The following is a 23,429-nucleotide window of genomic DNA, read 5'->3' on the forward strand; positions in this document are numbered from 1 at the left end:
CAAGTGATCCTTTCACCTCAGACTCCTGAGTAGCTGGGACTACAGGTGTGTGACACCATGCCTGGCTAATATTTGTGGTTCTTTGTAGAGATGGGGTTTCTCTACGTTGTGGCTGGTCTCAAACTCCTGGGCTCAAACAATCCACCTGCCTCAGCCTCCCAAAGTGCTGGGATTGCAGGCATGAGCCACCACGCTCAGCCCAGTTGTATTCTTATTACAGAATTGTAAGAGTTCTTTACATATTCTGGATACAAATTCTGTCAGATTCATGTACAGTGAATAATTCTGCCATACTGTGGCTTGGTTCTTAATTTTTTAAATGGTATGTTTTGAAGAGCTAAAGTTTTTAACTTTGATAAAGACCAACTTATCATTTTGTTCTTTTATGGTTCATGCTTTTGGTGGCATATCTAAGCAATCTTTGCCCATACCAAATACTTCACCTATGTTTTCTCCTTAAATGCTTCTGCTTTCATTTCAGTTAATTTTCCCATATGTACCTTGTTCATTTTTCCCCCATATCAATAACTATTGATATAGTGTTGAAAAAACTTTGTTCGACAGACTATCAACAGCGATAGTTTCAACGTTGTTGGGAAAACTATCACTAACTTACAGAATTACTTTGATATCTTTGTAAAAAACAACCATGTATGTATAGATTTATTTCTGGACTTTCAATTCTGCCCCCCAAATTTAGATGTGTATTCTTATGCCAATATAACACTTTCTTGATTACTATAGCTTTAAATTCAGCCAAGAAATTTGACAGTGTACATCCTTAAAGTTTATTTGTTTTAAAAATCCTTCTGGCTATTCTTGATCATTTGCACTCCCATATCAATTTTTTTTTTTTTTTTTTTTTTGAGATGGAGTCTTGCACTGTCACCCATGCTGGAGTGCAGTGGCGTGATCTTGACTCACTGCAAGCTCTGCCTCCCGGGTTCACGCCATTCTCCTGTCTCAGCCTCCCGAGTAGCTGGGACTACAGGCGCCCGCCACCACGCCCAGCTAATGTTTTGTATTTTTAGTAGAGATGGGGTTTCACCGTGTCAGCCAGAACGGTCTCGATCTCCTAACCTCGTGATCCACCTGCCTCGGCTTCCCAAAGTGCTGGGATTACAGATGTGAGCCACCGCGCCTGGCCTTTTTTTTTTTTTTTTTAAGAGAGTGTCTCACTCTGTCACTCAGGCTTGGGTGCAGTTGTATGATCATGGCTTACTGTAACCTGAAACTCCTGGGATCAAGAGAATTTTTTGGAATTGATAAAAAGCCTTAAGCCACAGAGAAAAGTAATCCAATGAATCTCAAGACTAAATTTTAAAAAATCTTTAATACTTAGACAAATCAGAGGCAAAAAAAATCAACAAAGGCAAATTGTCTTCAATGGAATAACAATTGTTCTGATAGGTGACTTCTTGATAGCAACAATGAAAGCCATAGATAGTAGAATATCACCAATGAACCAGGTAAACCTTTTCTTAAACTGCCGAAGTAAAAATAGTTTAGACTTGCAGGACATATGATCTCTGTTGCAACTATTCAACTGCTATTGCTGTGTGAAAGAGGCAATAGACAATATGTAAACAAAAAGGCCCGGCCGTGTTCCAGCTTTATTTACAAAAACAGGTAGCTGGCCCAGGGACTGAGGTTTACCAACTCCTGTACTACAATATTACTGCCAATGTAGAATTCTGTATGTACAGAAAAATATCTCCCAGAATTATAGGCAAAATACATTTCAGACCAACAAACAACATTCTGTTTGGCTACTGACATAAATGTACAATGAAGGAAACAAAAAAAAAGTAGTTCAAGAAGAAAACTGGTCCTAGATGGTCAGGGAAAAAGGAAGAAATGAGAAAAGCAAATGGACATACGTAGTGAGTCAGTACATAGATCAGAGTGTCAAATCTAACTCACATGAACCAGAGATCTTACCCATATAATAGAGGGAATCAGGAAGCCCAGACTAAGAGATCTGGGATATTAAAAGCAGCTGCTTTAGTCCTTCCTTCCCTATATGAGCTACACGATCTCTGGCCCAGAGTAGAAAAGGTCTGCAAATGGGGTGGATGGGTTATCAATTCACACAGTAAGAAGCCTCACTCTATGTGCCAGATTAATCCCTGCTTCTTCTGAGTCTCCTGATTGCCTGTACCTTTGAAATTATTAATAAAGTTTAAAACTGCGTAATCTCTCTCGGTAATATTGGGTAATTAGGTTCATGTGTGTCTGACTTGAAACTATGTTAACTCAGAATGGTGCTGTGTGCAGGACTCTCTTGCAGACCCATGAGTCACAAAGGCTAAAGAATTTCTTTAGCCAGAAAAAGGAATTTAAAAAAAAAACTGGCAGAGGATTGAATCCTAGGATGTTTGCCTACCTAATCTTGGTAGGAAATGGCAAGATTTAGGTAACTAGCTAGTGGACTGATAGGGAATAGTATGCAGAGGGTAAGATAGTAAAAAATCCCATTCTCTGGCTGTTACTAGTTTCTAATAAATGTCAGTCCTTTCAAAGAGGAAATGGTGGCAAGAGAGAGAGTTTTTCCTTTCACTGAAAGACCTTCTTATGCTTTTACATCTATCTGGAAAGATGAAGTATTCACTAGGAAAGTAATGAACTTAAAACTATGAGTTGCCACAAAGACAATGCAAACAGCTAGAGGACAAGTTTCGGGGACTACTATGTTCTGAGAGTATTCAGTAAAAAAGAAAAGAAACTGTTTTACGGAGAAATACCAGAAAATCCTGGTGATTCACTATTGGCATAAACTCTCAACATTTACTACTGGCATAAATTCTCAGAATTAATAAACAGGGAAACACATCACTTACTTTATATACTGCTGAGCAGAAGGGGTAACTGGATTGATGACTGATCCCCAAGTGGCTGTGAAGAGATTCTTCCAGGTGGTATGACAACCAATCTGCTACAGTGAGTAAAAGCAGGATTGCAGCATACCTACCCCAAGAGAATTAACTGCCATACTCTCTTCCCCACATATAAAGCAAACAGTCCTTCTGAAGGAGTAGGCATGCTAGGAGCACAACTGAACTTAGATTGGCTTTATAACGATAGAATTTAATGCTATGGACAGAGGTGACGATGTATGTAGAAATTAGCAACTCCCCATTCTCATATACTTTATGTAATCTTACGATTAGGAGGCCAAGAGAATATTCAGGAGGCACTATCTGATTGACTGGCTCAGTTAACAAGTATGAGGCCCACACGAAGTTTTTAACATAGAAAGGAAAAGGAAAATCAATGAGAGTAAAGAAAGGACAAGGGAAAAAAACGCCAGCTCACTGAGAAGGACTCAATGGTTTTTGAAAAATGATGTAAAAAAGAGAAATCAGATGGGAGTTCTACGAAGAAATTATTAACAAGCTTTATAGAGGACAGGTCAAATCCTGGTGGTCATTAAGGGTTTTTAGAGACTTATTCTTTGCATAAGTGATTGCAGAAAACAATAAAACAAAGACACCTGAGAAATATATGGAAAGGAGATAATGATCAAGGTCAGAAGGTGGTGGGGAGGAAGAAATTAAAACAGCTGACCCATGATTCACAGCCAACATTTATTGGGGGATGTTCATCCCCAGGGTGAATTTTCCATTTAAAGTGACTTAATGTCCTTGCATTGTCTGGGAGGAGGTTAAAAACATTAACAATAGGTCAGGCGTGGTGGCTCCTGCTTGTAATACCGGCACCTTGAGAGGCCAAGATGGGAGGATTGCTTGAGCCCAGGAGTTCAAGACCAGCCTAGGCAACATAGGAAGAACTTGTCTCTACAAAAAATAAACAAACTAGGCAGGCATGGTGGCATGGGCCTGTGGTCCCAGCTCCTTGAGAGGCAAGGTGGGAGGACCACTTGGGCCTGGGAGGTCAAGGCTGCAGTAAGACATGATTTTGCCACTGCACCCCAGCCTGGATGACAAAGTAAGACCCTGTCTCAAACAAACTAACAAACAAATAAACAAAAATAATAATAAACTCTGATTAATTATGTATTCAGCATCTTGATACTTTTATCGTAATTTGTTTATAGCTTCTTTGTAATGTCTGTATTCATAAACATACACAAACATCATAAAAACAGTTTTGTTTCTTCATACCCCATTCTTATACTTTTCTTTTGATCATATTAGTGCATTGGCTAGGATCTCCTTTATGGTGTTGGATAGAAGAGGTGATGAAAGGTATCCTTGTCCTATTCCTGAACTTAAAGAGAATGCTTTCACTGCTTCAAGATACTGGCTGTAGGTTTTGTTTTTATAGATACTCTGTATCGGCAGTCCCCAATCTTTTTGGCACCAGGGACCAGTTTCATGGAAGACAATCTTTCCATGGACCTGTGGGTGGGAGATGGTTTTGGGATGAAACTGCCACCTCAGATCATCAGGTATTAGATTCTTGTAAGGAATGCACAACCTAGATCCCTCACATATGCAGTTCACAACAGCGTTAGCGTTTGCACTCTGTGAAAATCTAATGCCCCCGTTGATCTGACAGGAGGTGGCGCTCAGGCGATAATGTTCCCTCACCCACTGCTCACCTCCTGCTCTGTGGCCTGGTTCCTAACAGGACACTGACAGGTACTCGTCCACACCCTGGGGTTTGGGGACCCTGTTCTTTATCATATTGGGACACTGCTTTCTAACTCTAGTTTGCTAATGGTTTTAAATACATAGATACACTGAATGGATACTAAATTTTATCAGACTTTTATACTGCATCTCTTGAGACACACTCAATAGATTTTTCTGATTTTCTCATATTTAACCATTCCTAGAATAAACTTTACTTCCCAATTTATTGCTCAGTTTTCCTTTATTTTTGAGACACAAATTATGTTGAGACACTCTTGCTCTGTCACCCAGGCTAGAGTGCAGTGGCACGATCTCAGCTCACTGCAACCTCCGCTTCCAGGGTTCAAGTGATTCTCCTGCCTCAGCCTCCCAAGTAGCCGGGATTACAGGCATGTGCAACCATGCTGGGCTAACTTTTGTACTTTTAGTAGAGATAGGGTTTCGCCATGTTGCTCAGGCTGGTCTCCAACTCCTGGCCTAAAGTAATCCACCCACCTTGACCTCCCAAAGTGTTGGAATTATAGGCGTGAGCCACTGTGCCTGGCCCAGTTTTCCAATATTTTTATTAGGATTCTTGCATTTGCATTCATGAATGAGTAACTTGTGATTTTTGGTCCTACTGCCTTAGTGGAGTTTTAGTGTAAAGGTTATACAGGCCTCATATAATAATGCTTGATTCTTGATAAAAATGATAATATAAGTACAAAGATTAATGAATGGGACCAGGACAACTGGGTCATCTAAATATAATACCAAGAAAAGGAACAAAACTGGACCACCACTTCATACCATATACAAAAATCAATGCCTAAGTGTAAAAAGCACAATTATAAAGCATTTACAAGAAAATATACCTCTATAACCTCAGTGAAGGTACAGATTCCTTACTCAACTCACAAACAGTGGCAACTATAAATAAGAATGTTGCCATATGAAAACTGAGAATTTCAATTCATTGAGAGATATTACAAAGAGGGTGAAAAGGCAAACACGAATGAGAGAAGACTTTCGCATTACATAAAACCTATCAACAGTTCAAATCCAAAATATATATATAGATTGCCTACAAATACACAAACAAGACACAACTCAAAAGAAACCTGAGCAAAAGGCATAAACAGATATTTCACAGAAAAAGGAAATCCAAATGGCTAACAATCACATGAAAAGGTGCTCAGTTTCATTAGCAATCAAAGAAACAAAAATTAAAATTGCAATGAGATACTGCTACACAAATGACTGGAAACATTTTTTAAAGGTGGATAATACCAACCAGAACTGCTACATACTATATGTGTAAGATAAACTGGTATAACCACTTTGGAAAATAGTCTGGCAACATCTAGGAAATCTGAAGATATGTATACCCTAAGGACCACAGTTCTACTTGTAAGTATACACCTCCCAGATGTGTGCACCAGGGCACATGTAAAACCAGATCATAATAAAATTGTTCATAGTAGCCCATCTGATCGAGAAAGAGCAGTGGAGGTGGGTGGGATTCTGAATTGTTGGCAAAGTTCTCTTGGCCTGGGTGATGGTTACTATATGTTTAATTTCATTTGTTATTTATGGATACTTATGCATATTAAACATGTTTATTGATGTTTTATGTACTCATTTTACATGTTATATTTAATACAAAAAGTTTTAAAGAAATGCTTATGAGTTTTTTTAAAAACAGTATTTAATAAAATTCTGATGAAATTGCTACAGTTGCTTGTTGCTTACCGAAATACTGATTAAGGCTTTAACAATGACAAACGCTTCAAAGAAAACTGAAGGCAAGCTTCTTTTAAAAGAGAAAAATGTTCCCATCGCTTAAAAATATCTTCAGAATGGTTATGCGGAAACAAGATCTGTGTTCTGTAAGAGACCATCTGCTAGGCCTGTTTACTGTCTGCTACAAGTCATAATCCTATTTGCATCAGTAATTATTTGTTGTTCAAATATGACTATAACAAGAAAGATTATGATTTAATCTTAAAAAGGAAACACAGGAAAAAAGACAAAGCCTGATAATTCCCATTAGTTTTGTATTAAAATAGATATCATCGACACAGATAACCTTTCATAAGACTTTTAATCACCACCTGATTTTTTCCATTTGTGAAAAAAATATACAGATTTTACTTAGTTCTCAAGTGGCTACTCACTAAACCCTACTTCAATATAAGCCAAATGAATCTTTATCTTTGGAAACACCTACTGAAAAACTAGCATGATTCTAATGTAAAGAAATATGACGAGGTAATAAAAAGGATATCTTTAAGTAATTCTCTTAAATAATCCAATAAAAATGAAATTATCAACTTTTTCTGAGGGGAAATTTTGTTAGAACACATACGTTTCTATCTTATTTCCTATCTTAAAAGTAGCAATTTAACTTTCACTTCATGATACAGGGACATCATCATGATTAATTATCTTGTACGAAGCATACAGAGATAAAAGACACAGTCCATGCACTTAAGGGTATGGTCTAAGAGAGACAGAATAGTAAACAGGATTGGGGACTATGGAAGCTCATATGATAAATCTTTATCTAAGTGACATCTGAGCTTAGCAAGGAAAGGACACAGCATACACAAAGATGTGTATGGGTATGGGTAGAGGACGGTTGTGTGTGTGCACAACTGCCTCGTGTGTGTGTGTGTGACAGAGAGAAGTAAATTTAAAGAACTTTGAACAGTTTAGTATGACTAGAGCAACAAGAGACAGTATACAGTGACATAGTTGGGGGATATTTAGAGGTAATGCTAAGACTTATCTTTAAGTCTAGATTTTACTTAAAGATAATGAAGAGTCATTTCAGGATCTTTGGAATAAGAAATATGGGACTAAATTTTCAATCTACGTTTTCCCTACGTGATTTAGGTAAAAGATATGGTCTATGTTCTAAGGAAGAAGATGGTCTAGTGGGGAGACAGACAAGCAAGCAACAGAAAGTACATGTGAGTTCATACAATGAATACCTAATCAAATGCATTTAAAGTTAGTGATAAAACACATGTAAAGTTCACCTAGAATATATGGATGATAGCTTATGGGGGAGAAGAAGGGAATATCCTAATAGATATAATAGACACAATATATACTATTCATTTACTTTCAGTTCAATATGTCATTGATGTATACATATTTATTTCTCTTTTGCTCCCTAAGCACAGTGAAATGACAATAATATAAAATGTAAGACACAGATAAATACATGGAGATTTTGGAAGGGAATACCAAAGAACCAAAGAATCTCATAATTTAGTTGAGAGAAAAAAGGGAATGAAATTATATTGGTAAATCTGTGAAGAAAGACCCAGTACTCAGTGCACACATCAGCGAGCATGATAGTGGATGTGGAGCCATTCTTCACAACACAAACCAGTGGAGTCAAGAGGTATACAATGTGGGAGTGATAAAGGGACTAAAACATTACTGGGGTAACTGTAAACTCACCAGTCTCCACCTTTTCCCCTCAGAGATAAAATCTATACCAGTTACCTTTATTAAAATATCTAGTCCTTCATTCATAAATGTCAACAAAAAGCAAGAATTCTTAAACATATGAAGCTGGAGGCAGATTTACACACATCCCACAAGGAATGAACTACCAAGAAGGTATGGGGCATAGACCTGGAACCATAACAAAGCTATTCTATGAGCTGCTCCCTCCCAAATGTATCATCTTTATTTACAAATGTGTAGCTATGGAATTACTAACACTGAGGACATTTATTGTTTGAAATTAGCAATAACTCAGTTCTAATAAAGTGAAAAAAGATAAAAATAGTCATCTGGAATCTATCAGAAACAATGGGGTTGCAGGCTTTGGTGATAATGATTTACCTGGCTTTGAATATATAATGTCCTGAATCTTAAAAATTGATTAATTCATTCATTCATTGAATAAGTAGTTACACTGAATGCCTAGGATGTGCTGGGTCCCCTTCCTGGTAATTGGGACACATCAATGAATGAAAAAAAGAAAAATTCCTGCCACACCACAGGGAGCTGATATTTTGGTAAAGTTTACATTCCTATGGATTTCATCTTTGTGACCTAAGGCTTTTGAGAGTGGCAAGAAATATACCAAAATGTTGATAGTGGTCTCTGATAGTAGAATCATTGTAATTTATCCTCTTTCATCTTCCCAATACAAAAATATCTTTTTTCCCCCCCTTTCTTCCTTTTTATTTAAAGTAGAGGAGAATCAAGTGGGGAAATCAGTCTGGCTGCACTACAGAGAACAGAGGAGAGTGGTGGGAGGCAAAGACAAACAACTGGTCCAGTTAAGTGCAGACGCATTAATTCAGGTGAGAGATCTAAGAATGTAAAGTAATGCATGAGAAACATCATGGATAGACGAGAGACACATTTGAGAACCATTAAGGATACTCAACAGGACTCTGTCTCCAACAGGTATGTTGGGTAAAGGGGAAGAAAATGTCAAGTATGAAGGCCAAGTTTACAACTTGGAAAAAATGAGTGAATGCAGCAGATCTGTTTTGTTTTACTCAGTTCTTGCTTAGATCTCTATAGCCATGGCAATGATTCTTGATCAAACTCTAAGAACAAGAATGCCTAGATCACTCATATGATTGCAGAATAATGATGATACTCCATTTACCTGAAGCAGTAGGTTTAGATGAAGCAAGTTGACAACATGTTTAAAGTAAACATAAAGATTCATCATGCACACTTATTACCTGGTTTGGGTATATACCATGGCTGGTCACATGGTGGAAATATGCCTACTTGACCCACCAGCTTTAAGAACTACAGTCTCTAAGACTCAAGCAAATTTCCCTAGGTAGAGACATCTCACATGTGCCTCTGAGGTATGAAGCTGGGGAGTAAATCTCTTGTGTAACTCTTGTGTAAAGAGAGAGAGATACCTTGGAAGTCTGCCTGTGACCTCTTTGCCTGTGGGTATCTTTTTCCTGCTGTTTCTGCCCTATACCCTTTTCTGTAATCTTAGCTGTGAGTACAGCTTTATACTGAATTGTGTGAGTTCTTCCAGTAAATCACTGAACTAGTGGGTGGTCATGGAATGTACCCCATAAAGACAGAACCACTGGGGTGAATTAGAAATTAAGGGGGCTTCGGGGTATACTAGGAAGGGAAATAAATTTAATTTCCCTGTAAGGTGTCTGATCACCTTCATGACCTTCACCAGAGTTCTATGGCTTTTGAAGAACAAATTTTTAAAAAAACTATTTTAGCCTCATCAGTGGTTCAAATTTCTCTTTTGCTTTAATTCACATTTCTGTTATTTCTATTAAATTTAGAAACAAAATACGAAGTAGCATCCCTTATTTCAAGAATTTTTGCTGGTGTATTTTGTAATCCTTTTCCAAAATACACACACACACACAGACACACACACACACACACACCCCCCCCCCCCACCACCACCATCTTTAAAATCATTACCTTAAGATACTTTACTTCTACTCAAAAACCTTAACTAAGCATCTACTATGTATATCAGACACTTTGTTAGGTGTTAGGGATAAAAAGATGAGGATAAAGCTCCTGTCCTCGTGTCTAGAGAAAGACACCTACATAAACATGACAATAAATCAAAATATTCTCTAGACTTTCCTTTCTAACAGTATTCTAGACACAGGCAATATAAAAGATTGCATCTTTAATGTCATACTGAGATTGAGTGTACTGCATTGTGGCCATATGATGGATCAACCTTCTAAAAACTCTTCTGCAGTAACATCTGAAAGTCTGAATAATGAGCTATTCCCTAGCTGTGTCAATGAGAAACCAAAGGCAGCCAAGATAATGCTAAAAATATTAAACAGAAGCTACCTGTGCTTCCCGAGGGTAATAAACACAGTATACAATTGTCTGGCAACTGAATAGCTTTGCTATCCTTAGGTAAGTTTATGTTGCTGAAATGATCTTTCACTGCAGAGTCCAAAGTATGATAGCAAGAATAAGAAACAACTTCTCATTCTCTTCCATATCTCACTTTAGGACCTATTTGCCCTTACTAACATAACATCTCAGAAAATCTATATTGTTTTATTCATGTCCGCAACCTCAGAAGAGCCAGCCTAATCCTTAAAGCCTGATATACTGTCAGTTTACAATAATAACCAAAATGTATCCTATTCTAAACTCATTTCTTTAGAAATGCTAGATCACCTTTTTAAATAAAAAGGAGATAAAAATTGTTAGTAGTAGTATTTATTATTTTTTTGGTAAAGACAGTTCTTGCTATCTTGCCCAGGTTGGTCTTGAACTCCTGGTCTCAAGGGATCCTCCTACCTCAGCCTGCCAAAGTGCTGGGATTACAAGTGTTTAAGCCACCATGCCTAGCCAAAAATTATTTAAACATAATCCAAGGATTGTTAAGTTGCATGTGTTTGAAAGAATAAAAGATTGTATATTTTAAAAATATCTATCTTTTAGAATTTAAAGTGCCTTTTATAGATGTAGGCTTGAGGAGTTTAACAGAAGATATTCTGCTGTATACAGACTTCTGACAGAGAAAAGGGCCTCAGAAGGGATAAGGACAACTTAGAGTCTGCTAACCAGAAGAGCTGTTTTCATTGACTGATGTTACAGAAAGCTTCAATAAACAAGAATAGACAAGTATCAGAGAAGTTGAGAACAGAGTTCAAGAGAGGTGAGTGAGTACAGAGTATGACTAAAGTTTGACGTTTTATGGTATAAGAGAATAGAGATTGTGAAATAGAAGACAAAACAGTGAGTCACATTTTGACAAGATAGCTGCAATAAATGTCCTAAATGAAACATAATCACCCAAACATAAAATATTATTTGAGGCATTGATGCCAAGCCAAGCATATGACCACTACTAATAATTAACATGATTATCATTACTGCTAACATTTAGTAAGCAGTTACAGGGCCAGCCATTTTGCAAAGCACCATAATGGATACAATTCCTATAACAATCTTTTGAGACTCTATCAACCTCATTTTATAAACGAAGAAATCAGGGCTTAAAGGGGTTGTGTAATTTGCTCATTATTATAAAGCTAATTAGTGAAAGAAAAATTAGAACTCAAGTCATGTCTGGATGCTGAGATGAGCATGCTATGTGGCATCCTCAACTGGTTAGAATAATGAGTCAGTAAACTGTGGGGATATTAACAATTAACTTTCGTACATATTCTTTTAGAAGTACATTCACAGAGGAATAGAAGGTATTTCACTCCAAATTTTAAAATTTCAAAAGGAAGACAAAGGAGACACATATGAACACTATAAAAATAACACCTTTTCACAATATAAAAAAGGCAAAGAACATTTCTGAAGAAACAGTACAATGTTGGCTTATCCAAAACAAAAAGGCCTGCTTTTCAAACTATCTGTAGGTTTTAAGTAAAGCAAACTACTGAATATAACCAATACATACCTTGTAAGTAGTTCAATGGAGATAAGGAATTGCAAACTGGCTCTGAGGATAAGCTATGGAGTCAGGCTGCCTGGGAACTAATTCTTACCCACTATAGAGACACAGTCTCACTATGTTGCCCAGGCTATAGTATGCTGGGTATTCACAGGTGCAATCCTAGCACACTAGTAGCTGCAAACTCCTAGTCTCAAGTGATTCTCCTGCCTCAGGCACACGCCACCATGCCCAGCCTCTTAATCTCTATAATAGGTATAATAATCTACATCAAAAGAGATTCAGTTATACCTGCACCAAAGGAGAGTCAATAGAAAAAACTAAATTAATGTTAGCAATTTTATTATTAAATTGGGGTATCTAAAGATTGAGTGCTAGTCATTTTCAATAAATGTTCTCATGCACTAACACTCAAATGTATTAGGACACATTTACTGATATAATATATAAGTTTTACTTCAAAATACTCCAACAAAAACAAAAACAAAACAAAAAGGTGGGAGGGAAATGGATAAAAAAAGATGGCAACAAAATTGATAAATGTAGACACGGGTGATAGGCACACAGGAATTCATATCATCCTCTCTACTGTCATGTACAGCTGAAAATTTCAAAAATCCTTTTAAGGAATTCTCAGGAATAACTCTGATACTTCAAAGCAAAGGTCGGGGGGAGGTTCAGACTACATAACTGTTCAACAGTTTTGTGAACAGATTTTTAAAAGTTCATATTTTTGCAAAATGTATCTGGTGAACAAATGCTTCCCTCTACTCTGATGACCATGACTCTGGTAATGATTGGCAAAACTAATGTCTATAATGAATCTTAAACATGGCCATCTAGCATGAGGTGAGACAAAGGTCTACACAAATATCACTGCATCTTGATAATAACAACTACAGCCTTTGATAGTTTCCATCTGAAAAGAAAACTAGGAATTGAATGACAAGGTATTCAATAAGCAACTAGAGTACAATCCTGGTCATTAGTACTAAAAGCCGTGAGATAATAATAAGCCTGCTTCTTTAGTCCTTTAAATACATCTACTTGTTCAATTTCCACACTGTACAAAGGGAGAAAAGAACATATGCAGGAGCTTTAAAGATAATTAGAAAAAAAAAAAAGTCTTATGTGGATACCATTTGTTTTGTTAAAAATCCATTACCACAAAGTCACAATACATGGCTGTTCCCTCTGAATCAACTGTGAACTTGTTGTATAATAAAACTTTTCCTCACTAAGCTTCTAGGTATATGCTCTCATGTGCAATGTTTTAAAATTATTTTTTAAAGTGTGATTATTTTTTGCAAAAGCTTATTTATAGTAAATATGTGCTCTATGCAAAATGTTCACTTAGCTAAATTGGTACTTTAATTGAATATAAACTTAAGGTTTAGTCATTTTATTACACTCTCCATGCTTGGTAGTAATCTTGGTCACAAATGCTACTTCTCTGACTGCTAACATTACAGCAAGAAAATAATTATTTGCAGTAGTGAAACTGATTTTGATTTCTTCATTGCACTTTTTATCTATGCTTCCTTCCTATAACTACATCTGACACTCAAGCAAAGATTTAGATATACTTTGGAGCTAGCAGGAAATCTTACAAAAATGACACTTTACAAGATTGAGAGGATAAACACTGGTAAGCATAAAATATTTGACACAGCAAAGAATAGTTTGACGTATTTGCTTCCTACTTCACTACATTAAAATTAGTGATCGAAATTCAAAAATTTGGTTGACAAAATGATCAAACTGTCCAAAAATACACACAGAAAAGACTAAAGACAAGTACTTTGACTCAATGATTAGACAGAGGATCCTTATTGAAGTAAGTCACATATCTCTACCTATTCCATCCTGAGAAACTGACAGAGCTCAAATTTTGGGTCTTAGATATCTTGAACCCTAGTAATTTTAATGAAAAGCTATTATGCTAGATTAGATTGCTGGGTTTTAATCTCATTATTACCACATAAAAATCTTGTTAAAATACTTTTAGTTATGTGCTTACTTAGCTGAGTTAACTTTAAGTTAAATATCAAAAACACGTTTGTATCGAATCCTCTAAAGAGACATTCTGTTAGCTCTGGCTTTATAAGGGAAAGACCTAAAGATGAGATGGGAGGAACAATTTATTATTGTCTTTGAGTACATGGAAAAGCACTCCTTTGTGACTGCAGATGTCACTTGCTGAATCAGGGACATATTTCTTTCACATTTCTGCTTTTGCCCACTGATGTTGAAGACGCTATCTTAACAGAAAAAATACTAATAAATGCAAATTGACACCCATCCTTTGATTAAAAGTAAGTTGGTAGCTTTCCCGGAGACTTTAAAAACAAAGACTTAATCCCAAACCATTCTGGGCTCTGCACCGGTGACAAATATACTTTAGAAGGTCTTCTAGGCCGGGCGCGGTGGCTCAAGCCTGTAATCCCAGCACTTTGGGAGGCTGAGACAGGCGGATCACAAGGTCAGGAGATTGAGATCATCCTGGCTAACATGGTGAAACCCCGTCTCTACTAAAAAATACAAAAAATTAGCCGGGAGAGGTGGTGGGCGCCTGTAGTCCCAGCTGCTCGGGAGGCTGAGGCAGGAGAATGGCATAAACCCGGGAGGCGGGGCTTGCAGTGAGCTGAGATCCGGCCACTGCACCCCAGCCTGGGAGACAGAGCGAGACTCCATCTCAAAAAAAAAAAAAAAAAAAGGTCTTCTAACTAATAAAAATATTTAGGATTATGTGGGCAGAAAAAAAATTATTCTTAAATCTGGATAGAATTACTGTGAATATCTTTAAATAATATTTTAACATAGCTTCAAGGTTTTTAATACTGGTATTAAATTAAAAGATTTACACAGACTAGTTTACCATTTATTTTGAAAAATCATAAAATATAATTTTTTTAAGCAATTGTTTTTGCTGGGAGCTCATCAATATACCAGAAACACGCTTAATTCCACTGTCTTGTTCCTCCAAAACTATAACTCTAGATCAAAAGTAATATATCATGAAGTGTTTAGATGACTGCAAAGAAAAAAGGACTGAAAATTAATTTCCCTCTAGCAATAATTTGTCAGAAAACATTTTCCTCATTATTTTAAGTAATCGAATGTTAAACGTATATGTCAGAAACATTTTAAATATTTTACTAAGAAGCTTGGACACTGTATACCCTAGCACTAAATATTAATATTATAAACGATGAATTTTAGGTGTAATCATTATATAAACATGTTTCTACAAAGACAATGGGAATCAGGACTTCTGTAAAATAAAATGAAACAGTGTATTACAATTCCTTTCCATTTCTTTCATAGAGTTAAGAAATTAAAATGAGAGCACATCTAGTCCCATGCTATAGTAAAAAAAACTGACTAATTCATAAATGTAATCGAAATTCTAATAGAAATAGCTTTCATAAGACTAGAAATTCTAGTACAAATAGCTCATCATAATTTTACTATCAACAATAAAATTTTGAGAATTCTTCTAAAACAATCTCTTCTTTGGGACAGTGGTTCTCATATTTGTTTGGATGGCAATGAATAAGCAATTGAGGGTACTTTCTATGGAACCCCATTATGTTGTACTTAATGGTATCATAAGAACTAGAAAAAGCTTGACTAGATATCTATCAATCTATATGTATGTGCAATTCTATAATTGCAATTGCAACATGTGTGTGTGTGTGTGTGTGTGTATATATATTCCAATACAAAAATCACAACCACAAACCATTACCTATGAAAAACCTAACAAGTTCAGGGCAATTTTTCCATTAACACTGATTTGGTATTTGTTAATAATAACCATAGCTAATGCTCCAAATATTTAACATGTGGCGGGCAATAGGCCAAACTGATTTATATATATATCTTTCTTATAACTTACGCATCTCAAAATATTTACTATGTGCTGGGCAATAGGCCAAACTGATTTATAAATATGTATTACTTATAACTTATGCATCTTACTTACAACCACGAACGAAACTTGTAAGTTTCATTTGACAGTGAAACAACTGAGATTTCTAACACGTCAGATGTACTTTAACTCAAGTTCCAAGTACTGGTTAAATGGTAGAGTGAGGACTCCATCCCAAGCTTGATTCAAACTTGTTCTTCTAACCACAACACTATCCTTCTAGTTACAAAATAAAATCTAAACAAATTTAAATATTTTATATAATCATATTTAAATGTTTTAACTAATCAGAAAAGACCAACACTAATCAAATTTAAAAAATTTTTTTTGGAGAAAGTGTCTTGCTCTGTTATCCAAGCTGAAGTGCAGTGGCACGATCACGGCTCACTGCAGCCTCCACCTCCCCAGGTCAATCAATCCTCCTGCCTCAGTCTCCCAAGTAAGTGGGATTACAGGCATGTACCACCATGTCTGGCTAATTTTAAAACATATTTTATAGAGGACAGAGTGAACTCCTGGGCTCAAGCAATCCTTTCGCCTCAGCCTCCCAAAGTGCTGGGATTACAGACATGAGCCACCATGCCCGGCTAACATTAATCAATCTTAAGAGTGGAACAGCAGTGTAAGTTGAAGAATCACTTAAAAGTTGCTATGAGAAGCCTCCTATTGATTACGTATTCTGGAAATGACTCCTAAGTTCCAAATGTAAGGTTCTTTTGTTAAGCACATAGGGAAAGAAATTCAGTTGTGTCAGCCGGATTTCAAATAAAGGTCTTCTTACTAGGTCATAAGCCAACTGTAAAATCAACCCAGCTAAATACTCAAAAGACAGAGAGTTTTAGAGAATAAAATTTTTAGGGGGTAATAAACTAAATCCACGCTGCCTTGTTTTTAGCAACTTTGGAATTTACTTAATTTGAAGGAAGTACATGGACTAGTGTTGTCACAAAAGAAAAAGACAAATAACTCTTAGTCTTTAATTGGTATTTGCTAAAGAAAATATTACTAACATATAATAAATATATTAGTAAGTAGGGAGTCCTGTCAGTATTACCCTAAGTATCAAGTTTTAAATTTTACATTATTAGAATTAGCATATTTATAGCCATAGTCAGAAAGCCAGAGAACTACATAAAAATAATTCTCATCAATATGAACTGTGAAAAGATTATTCAGCAGCATAGCTCAAATGTGTCTAGCTCAATTCAACCTAATATATTATTATTCTGGAGTGAATTTTTACTAAAAGACAAATGTCATTAGTCTGCCTTAGATAGCTACTAAAGACAAGAAAATCTGTTAAAGAATCATTAAATTTTAAAATAAACTTAAATGAAGGCTTAAAATACATGTACCTTATAATATCCATTGCCTGGTAAAGTATTTCGGATTGATCAACTCCAAGAACCTTCTTTGCCCCAGCTTTAGCAGCAAACATAGAGAGAATTCCAGTTCCACACCCAACATCCAAAACTACCTGGGGTAATTAAAAAAAAAAAAAAAAAAGAGATGTTATCAAAAAGGTCTCTATATTAAATTCTATTCATACATTATGATCTTTCTGGCTAGGAAAAATTCACAATAAAAACTTTAAACTGGCTAGGCACGGCGGCTCATGCCTGTCATCCCAGCACTTTGGGAGGCCGAGGTGGGCAGATCACTTCAGCTCAGGAGTTTGAGTCCAGCCTGACCAACATGGAGAAACCCTATCTCTACTAAAAATACAAAATTAGCTGGGCATGGTGGCGCATGCCTGTAATCCCAGCTACTCGGAGGGCTGAGGCAGGAGAATCTCTTGAACCTGGGAGGTGGAGGTTGCGGTGAGCCAAGATCACGCCATTGCACTCCAGCCTGGGCAACAAGAGAGAAACTCCATCACAAAAAAAAAAAAAAAAAAAAAAAATTTTAAACTAAGCAAATACGGTAATTTCTATTTGGGAAAACTGAAGATATCATTACTATGAGTTGTTTTAAATTAATAACAGTATAGTTGGCTATAGTCTATTGTAATCAGACCCAACAATGCTTAATTTAAGAGATTTTATATAAAAAAAATTATGTCTATAGATTTAAGAGAGAATTATTGTTTTTAATTTCCCTATTGTACGTATATTCTATCTTAGGCTCAGTAATTCTACATTTTAACAGAAATAAATTTCTTCAAGTTTGAGTGGCAGGAATTAATTTAAGCAGGATGGCTTGACCCAATACAATTTGAAAAGGGTTATAAAGTAATCAAGGATACGGAATATCACTACATCTTTCCCACTCCCAAAATCAAATATTCAGCCCATTTTAATAAGAAAGTGCAATGAAAACAAGTTAGCTGTCAAAATTCAGTAACTTGAGAGTTTAAGTTGCAAACTTAATTCTTGGTGAAAGAAAAGTATTTATTAGAACCAAAAGTTTTAAGATGCTATTGGGGGTAAGTGGGGAGCAATCATTGAAATCAAGAATTTAATATGGTTTTCCCTGGAATATAATGCAGCCTGCTTAGTTCATAGTAAAAACAAAAACAAGTCACCAAGGAAACACATTTAGCAAAATCCTTCTAAGTACACTACTCTGTGAAATTACTGAAAACTAGTGCTTTAAATCTTTCACTATCAATGGCCTAAAAAATCATATATATTTGTCCCAAAATAGGAAATTATTTCAATGCCCTCATACTGTAAGTATTCACTAAGCATTACTAAGTACCAGGAATTGATTTCAGTGATGGGGGTACAGCAACAAACAAGACCAAATCCCTGTGTTAATGGCACATACAATCTTGTGAGAGAGACAAAGAATATAAAATAAGGTCAGCTAGTAAGAAAAATCAAGTAGAGTAGAGGTTAGAGCAGAGGAGAGAAGATACACTCTTTTACCATTCTAGTTATGTCTGAGAATACCTCTCTGATACATGTGAGCAGAGAACTGAATAAAGGAGGTATCATGCAAAGATCTAGGAGAAGAGCATTTTAGTCAGGAGGATATTAAATATAAGACACAACATTCCAGGCAAAGCCAAGATGGCCAGTGTGGCTGAACTGGGTTCAGAAAGGTCACTTGGAGGTGAAGGCAGGGGTCAGATCACAGAGTGCCTTGGATTTTCCTCTGAGTAATGAGAAACTATCCTAAGAAAAATAAAACTAGAATTAAGAATCGATGATACTGTACACCAATTTTTTTTTCTCACTAAGCAATAGAATTATGGCTTAACCATCAGGTACATTTCCTATGCTTTAAAAAAAATTTTATGCATATTACAATTCAATACATGTTTTTCCTTCTTTTACACAAATGATAGCATATTATACCCCCTGTGCTCCATATATTTTTTTTTAACAATATAATTTAGAGATCTCTCCGTATCAATTTCTAGAGCTCCTTTCTTTTATGTAGCTGTACAGGATTCCATACTATGGCTGTATCACAATCCAGTTCTCTGATGAACATTTTAGGTGTTCCCGAAATCTTACTAGGGCAATAAATGCTGAAAATAACCTCATATGGAAGCCCATTCCCATGAATTAGTAAATCTAAAGAATATATTCCTAGAAGTGAAAACACTGTGTCAAAGAGTACATATTTGTAATTCTGCTAGACATAACCAAATTGATCTCACAGGGCAATTCTGCTAATGAAGACTCCAATGAGCAATGCATTAGTACCAATTTCCCCATAGGTGAGACTAGCCTATGGGACATATAATCAAACTTTTGGATGTCTACCCAACTGGCAATCACAAAATAATGGTATGTTGATCTAGTTTTAATATGCATTTCTCTTAGGAGATTTAGCATCATTCCATGTATTGTAGAGCCATCTGTAATTTTATGTGAACTACTGATTTACATCTTCTCTCCATTTTTCCCACTCAGTTGCTAGTCCTTTTCTTATCAATCTGTCTTAGCAGATAAGAGTTATTTGTAAATTAAGATTAGCCCTCTGTAATATGACATGCCATGTTTTCTCACAGCATGTAGTTTTGTCTTTTGATTCTACTTACAGTGATTTTTGCTACACAGGAATTCTTAACCTACAATTAAACTTATTAATCTTTTCTAAAATATCTCCAGGACTCTGATCATAATTAGATAAGCCTTCTCCAGTCTTCCCATTTCATTGCATTTCATCTTTACCCATTTCCTTCTAGTACATTCACAGTTTCATTAACACAGTTTGTTTTTAAACCATGGTACACACTATGAGGCATGGTTCCAATGCTTTCTTCAAATGGTTGGCCACTTGTCACAATATCAGTTATTAAACAAGGTTTCCCCCACTGACTTGGTATGTGACCTTTAACAGTCATTTAAATATTTGTGTATATTTGCATTTAGAAGTGGATTTTAAATCTGTTCTGTTAATCTATATATTCATGTGCCAGGAATTATTTTAGTTACTGAAGCTTTATAAAATGATTTAATATCAAGTAAGTCTGGTCCACACTCACTGCAAATATTTTTCCACAATGTTTCTGGAAAACTTTTTATATTTATTTTTCCATATAAACAAGATAATTGGTTTGTCTAGGTTTAAAAGTGTTAGCATTTTTATGAGAACTGAGCTAAAATTTAGGGAAAACAATTTTGAGTTTTCCTATTTAAGAACCTGGTATGACTTTCAATTTGCTTAAGTTGTCTGTTAGGTACTTTAGTTGTTCTTTTAAAAATCTTTTTTTATATAAGTCCTGCATATATTTCTAGTTTACTTCTCTGCATTTTATCTTCTGTATTACTATTATAAGTGGGGTTTTCCTTCCATTATATCTTTATTTTTTTCATTTTTGAGACAGAGTCTCGCACTGTTGCACAGGCTGGAGTGGCACAATCTCAGCTCAATGCAACCTCCACCTTGCGGGTTTAAGTGATTCTCCTGCCTCAGCCTCCCAAGTAGCTGGGATTACAGGCGTCCTCCACCACATCTGGCTAATTTTTGTATTTTTAGTAGAAACGGGGTTTCACCATGTTGGCCAGGATGGTCTCAAACTCCTGACCTCAAGTGATCCACCCACCTTGGCCTCCCAAAGTGCTGGGATTACAGGCGGGAGCCACCATGACCGGCTGTTTCCATTATGTATTGAAAATATAATTTATTAGTATTAACTCCAGAAGACAGATAATCTAAACAGCTTGATATCCACTGAAGAAATAAAGTTGTTGAAAGGTTACTACTTTGTGCTTCCTATCCTACATCCAGATGGCTTCAGTGGGAATTTGACTGTTCTTGAACACATGGCCTGTCTGGGTGAGTCAGTACATTTTAACATAATTACTTTTATAAACATTAAGAATTTTATTTTAACATGCAATTGATATACATCACTGCAAACAAAAATAATTTTTTTAAAAGTTCCAAATAAAATGTATTAACCAACATAGCAAGAAAACAGTATACTATATAGTATATATGTATCTAGTACAGTTATAGTACCTCAACGTGAAATACTGTATGGCAAAAATGAAAATACATACAATAGAACAGTGTGTAATAAGTTTCTAGAAACTCTCATTAAAATAAAACATTTACAAAACTAAAAAATCAAACAAAAGATTCGTGTGGAATTTAGAAGTTTGCTAAAAGTGCTTTGGTGACAGTGTCTGGGAAGATCAATGCTCCCTTGCTGTGTACCAAAGACAAGCTGGCAGCACAACTGGTAACACCATTCACGGTATATACCCTTTATGACCTAGGGGGTCCAGTGCTAAAAAATTACCTTATAATTGTACTCCCATATATATAAAAATATTTTTAATAGTTTATATGAAGCAGTTTCTAATATAAAAACTGAAACAACTTATGGATGTTCTTACATTAGATATATGAACCATTAAAAGAATATTAATGAAAACATGCTCAAAATCACTAATAATTAGAAAAATACAAATCAAAACAAATATCACCTCACACCAACGAGGACAGCTATTATCAAAAAACTAGAAAACAACAAGTACTGCTAAGGATATGGAGAAATTGGAAGCCCTGTGCACTGCTGGTGGGAATACAAAATGGTACACCCACTGTGAAAAACAGCACGGTGCTTCCTCAAGGAATTAAAAATGAAATTACTATGTGACTCAGGAACTTCATTTCTGGGTATATACCCAAAAGAATTAAAAGCAGGGCCTCTAACAGATATCTGTATACCTATGTTAATAGCAGCAATATTCACAATAGCTTTAATATAGAAGTAACCCAAATATCCGGACAGATGAATGAATGAATAAGCAAAATGTTGTATACACATACAATGGATTATTGAGCCTTAAAGATGAAAAAAATTCTGACATTTGCTACAACAAGGTCAAACCTTGAAGACATTATGCTAAGTGCAATAAGCTGGTTACAAAAGGAAATACAGTCAGCCCTTTGTATCCCTGGATTCCCCATCCAGGGAGTCAAGCAACTGCTAATCGAAAACATTCTGGTAAAAAAAAAATTGCATCTGTACTGAACACGAAGTCTTCTTTCTCTTGTCATTGTCCCCTAAACAATACAGTATAACAACTATTTATATAGCACTTACATTGTATTAGGTATTATAAGTAATCTGGAGATGATTTAAAGTATACAGGAAGATGTGCATGGGTTATATGCAAACACTACACCATTTTATATCAGGTAAATGAGCATTTGTGGATGCTGGTATCCACAGAGTGTCCTGGAACCAACCCCTCACAGATACTGAGGGAACGACTGTACTGTAAGATTCCACATATATGATGTATATGAGTAGTCAAAATCATAGAGACAGAAAGTAGAATAGCGATTGCCAAGGGCTGGGAAGAAGGGAGAAAGGGGAATTAACGGTTTAATGAGAATAGTTCCAGTTTTACAAGATGAAGAGTTCTGGAGATGGAAGTGGTGATGGCTGCATGACATTATAAATGTATTTAATACCACTGATCTATACACTTAAGGATAGCTAAGATGGCAAATTTCATATCATGTTTATTTTACCAAAAGAAAAAACATGCGGGTAAAAAGATAATAAGGAATTTCTCCAAGAAAAGCTGAGTGAGGAAAGTATAGAAGGGTATGTTTAGTATACTCCAATTAGAGTATGTGTTTTTTTGTAAGACTATCCATATACACATTCAGATATAATGTATATACAAATGCATATATGCATATGTGTATGAAATCCTTATTTAATCCTCATTCTACAAATGATGAATGTGAGCTTCAGAGTGGCAAAGAAACAGGTCAAAGGTCACATAGCTGGTAAATTGTAGGGCCTGCATTCAAACACAGGTTAACCTGCTTCTGAAGTCTGTATTTTTCATTGTATGTTATTTATTTATTACACTAGCTTAGAATTAGGTGATCAGGCAGATAAGCTAAAATTTGATAGAATCAAAGAGGTAGAAATAAAATGAACATTATTTTATAAAATGATGAGGAAATATGATTCATTTTTTTCCTTAAAAAACTGAATGAATTGTAACTGTAGATAACAACCAGAAGCATAAAGAAGGCACCTAACTGGGAATTTCTTCAATAAACTACAAACAGA

At 35.7% G+C, this 23,429-nt stretch overlaps 1 protein-coding gene across 3 annotated transcripts in view; it reads right to left on the reverse strand.

Annotated features, from left to right (window-relative positions):
* Window positions 1-23,429, reverse strand: part of PRMT3 (protein arginine methyltransferase 3) — a 135,598-nt gene that overhangs the window by 94,477 nt on the left and 17,692 nt on the right. For all 3 annotated transcript variants that reach the window (XM_025355887.1, XM_025355886.1, XM_025355885.1), the window contains one exon: window positions 17,281-17,402. In XM_025355887.1, coding sequence (XP_025211672.1) covers window positions 17,281-17,402 — 122 coding nt within the window. The remainder of the gene's footprint in view (window positions 1-17,280; window positions 17,403-23,429) is intronic.

Source organism: Theropithecus gelada, chromosome 14, assembly GCF_003255815.1.
Source record: "Theropithecus gelada isolate Dixy chromosome 14, Tgel_1.0, whole genome shotgun sequence".
NCBI lineage: Eukaryota > Metazoa > Chordata > Mammalia > Primates > Cercopithecidae > Theropithecus > Theropithecus gelada.